Source organism: Eimeria mitis, genomic scaffold (assembly GCF_000499745.2).
Source record: "Eimeria mitis Houghton genomic scaffold, Emh_scaff1896, whole genome shotgun sequence".
Taxonomy (NCBI): Eukaryota; Apicomplexa; class Conoidasida; order Eucoccidiorida; family Eimeriidae; genus Eimeria; species Eimeria mitis.
Window position 1 is genome coordinate 1 of NW_013570219.1, and position 3,098 is coordinate 3,098.

General features: G+C 48.4%; 2 protein-coding genes across 2 annotated transcripts in view; one reads left to right on the plus strand and one right to left on the minus strand.

Annotated features, from left to right (window-relative positions):
• Nucleotides 1-1,023: 1,023 nt before the first annotated feature.
• EMH_0045480 (uncharacterized protein) lies at nucleotides 1,024-2,045 on the plus strand (the record flags this gene model as incomplete). The annotated part of the gene is made up of 2 exons (XM_013496072.1): nucleotides 1,024-1,329; nucleotides 1,686-2,045. The coding sequence occupies 2 exons, from the start codon at nucleotides 1,024-1,026 to the stop codon at nucleotides 2,043-2,045; spliced, it is 666 nt and encodes a 221-aa protein (XP_013351526.1).
• An 802-nt stretch (nucleotides 2,046-2,847) lies between these two features.
• Nucleotides 2,848-3,098, minus strand: part of EMH_0045490 (uncharacterized protein) — a gene marked incomplete at both ends in the record, with an annotated part of 6,494 nt that continues 6,243 nt past the window's right edge. Inside the window, one exon of the mRNA XM_013496073.1 lies at nucleotides 2,848-3,015. Coding sequence (XP_013351527.1) covers nucleotides 2,848-3,015 — 168 coding nt within the window. The remainder of the gene's footprint in view (nucleotides 3,016-3,098) is intronic.

A 3,098-nucleotide genomic window follows, 5' to 3' on the forward strand; every position in this document is an offset into this window, starting at 1 on the left:
TATATATATATATATATATATATATATGTATATATATATATGTATATATATATATATGGGTTTAAGTGAATAAGCAAACAAAAACAAAGAAGAGAAAGATAAAAAAAAATACAAACAGAACAACAACCAACAAAAAACACAAAAACAAAAAGAGATAAAAACAAAGATAACAAAAAAACAACAAACAACAAATAAAAAAACAAAAAGCAAACAAACACCAGCAACAAAGACAAAGACAAAGACAGCAGCAGCAGCAAAAACAAAAACAAAGAAAAAGCCTTACTGCTGCAGCAGCAACAGCAACAGCAACAGCAGCAGCAAAAAATACAACAAACAAACAAACACCAACAACAAAGACAGCAACAGCAACAAAAACAAAAAAAACAAAGACAAAGACAAAGCCCTACTGCTGCAGCAGCAGCAGCAACAAAGACAGCAGCAGCAGCAAAAAAAAAATACAAAGACAAAGACAAAGCCTTACTGCAGCAGCAGCAACAGCAGCAAAAAAAAAAAATACAAAGACAAAGACAAAGACAACGCCTTACTGCTGCAGCATTTCTTCTCTGTGTGTCTGCGTCAGCAGCAGCGAGACAAGCAGCAGCAGCTCTGCTGCTAGCGCCACCACTCCCTCACTAGGGTCTTCAAGCCCGAAGCAAATAGCTTTTATAAGAATATAAAGAGGTACTTGAGTTGCTGCTGCTGCTGCTGTTGCTGCTGCTGTTTTTGTATCTGCTGCTGCTGCTGCTGCTGCTGCTGCTGCTGTTTCTGGGGTTGTTGGTGTCGTTGCTGCTGTCGTTGCTGCTGCTGCTCCTGCTGCAGGTGATGGCGATCTGCTTTGAGCTGCTGCTGCTGCATGCTCTGTTGCTGCTGCATGTACCAACATTCCACTATCAGCAGCAGCAGCAGCAGCAGGAGCAGCAGCAGCAGCAGCAGCAGCAGCAGCAGCAGCAGCACGAGCTACTTGTGAGAGAGAAACAAATGCTGCTTTTCGCAGCTTCAGGCCGCCATCTATTTTGTGTTTAAATGGGCCCACGTCCACCAGCGTTATCCACTCCTCCCGCACCTGCAGCAGCAGCAGCAGCAGCAGCAGCAGCAGCAGCAGCAGCAGCAGTAGCAGTACAAGCAGCAGCAGCAGAAGCAGCAGCAGCAGTAGGGGGAGGAGCAGCACAAGTAGGAACAGCAGTAGGAGCAGCAGCAGCAGCAGCAGCAGCAGAAGTAGGAGGAGGAGCAGCAGCAGCAGCAGCAGGAGTAGCAGCAGGAGTAGCAGCAGCAGCAGCAGCAGCGGCAGTAGGAGCAGCAGCAGGGGCAGCAGCAGTAGGAGCAGCAGAAGTAGGAGCAGCAGCAGCAGCAACAGCAACAGCAGCAGCAGCAGCAGAAGTAGAAGAAGCAGCAGCAGAACCCTAAGCTACCCACTATGCATCGCAAGCAAAATCCTAAACCCTAAACCCTAAACCCTAAACCCTAAACCCTAAACCCTACCTCAAGCGCCTGTAGAAGGTGGTTAGCGAGGGTTTCTGTTTCTTTTATTAAACACCATCTTTGTGCTGCTGCTGAGGTGTATATACACCCCAACGTCATCACTGCTGCTCGTCGCACCTAAACAGAAGCAGCAGATGATGCTGCAGCAGCAGCACTAAAACTAGGGTTTAGGGTTTAGGGTTTAGGGTTTAGGGGTTGGGGTTTAGGGGTACGGGTCTGGGTTAGGGTTTAACGCAACAGAAGCAGCAGCAACTGCAACTGCAGCAGCAGCAGCAGCAAGACAGCAGCAGCAGCAGCAGCAGCAGCAGCAGCAGCAGCAACAGCAACAGCAACAGCAATACCAACAGCAGCAGCACCAGCAGCAGCAGCAGCAACAGCAACAGCAACAGCAACAGCAGCAGCGACCACAACAAAACAAAACAGCAGCAGCAGCACCACCACCACCACCACCATCAGCAGCAGTAGCACCACCACCACCACCACCACCACCATCAGCAGCAGCAGCAGCAGCAGCAGCAGCAGCACTAGATTACCCTGATATCTTGTTCAGCAGCAAGACAACCTAAAAATGAATATTTTAAATAAAGCGGCAGCAGCAAGCTCTCTGTTGCTGCTTCCCTGCAGCAGCAAAAAAAACAAAACAAATATAAATTTTATTTTTTATTTTTTATTTTTTTATATTTTTTTTTTTGTTTTGTTTATTTTTTTCTTTTTCTCCTTTTCTTCTGTCTCTTCTTCTTTATCTCTCTTTGTTTTTCTCTCTGCGGCTGTCTCCTCTGCACTCTAAACCCTAAACCCTAAACCCTAAACCCTAAACCCTAAACCCCAAACCCTAAACCCTCAACGCTCAACCCTAAACCCTCACAACCAAACCCTAAACCCTAAACCCTAACCCTAAACCGTAAACCCTAACACACCCCTAAACCCTAAACCCTCACCCCTAAACCCTAAACCCTCACCCCTAAACCCTAAACCCTCACCCCTAAACCCTAAACCCTAAACCCTAAACCCTAAACCCTCGCAAACCTGAGTACAGCAAGGCCCGTTAGTTTTTGTTCTGTTGTTTCTCCCCCCAGGAATTTATTGATAGCAGCAAATAAGCAGCAGCTGCAGCACGATGATTTTTCTTTTTCTTCCTTGCTGCTGCAGCTGCTGCTGTTGCTGCTGCTGCAGCAGCAAGAGAAGCAGCAGCAGAGATGCACCATACACTCTGCTATTGCTGCTCTTTCTCCTTCGTTGCGGCTCGAAGACAAAAGAGAAAAAACAGACAGCAGCTGAACGCATGCACAACAACATTGCTGCTGCTGCTCCTGCTGCTGCTGCAGTTGGTGCTGTTGCAGGTGCTGCTGCTGCTGCAGTGTTAGGTGTTCATGCTGCTGCTGCAGCAGGTGCTGCTGCTGCTGCTGTTGCTCTTTGGGGGTCTGGCAGTTCCTGCTGCTGTTGCTGCACTTGCTGCTGCTGCTGCTGCTGTTGCGGCTGCTGCTGCTGTTGCGGCTGCTGCTGCTGTTGCGGCTGCTGCTGCTGTTGCGGCTGCTGCTGCAGTCTTTTTGCATGCAACAGCAGCAGCAACAGAAGCAGGGAAAGCAGCAGCAGCAGCAGTAGCAGCAGCGGGAGCAGCG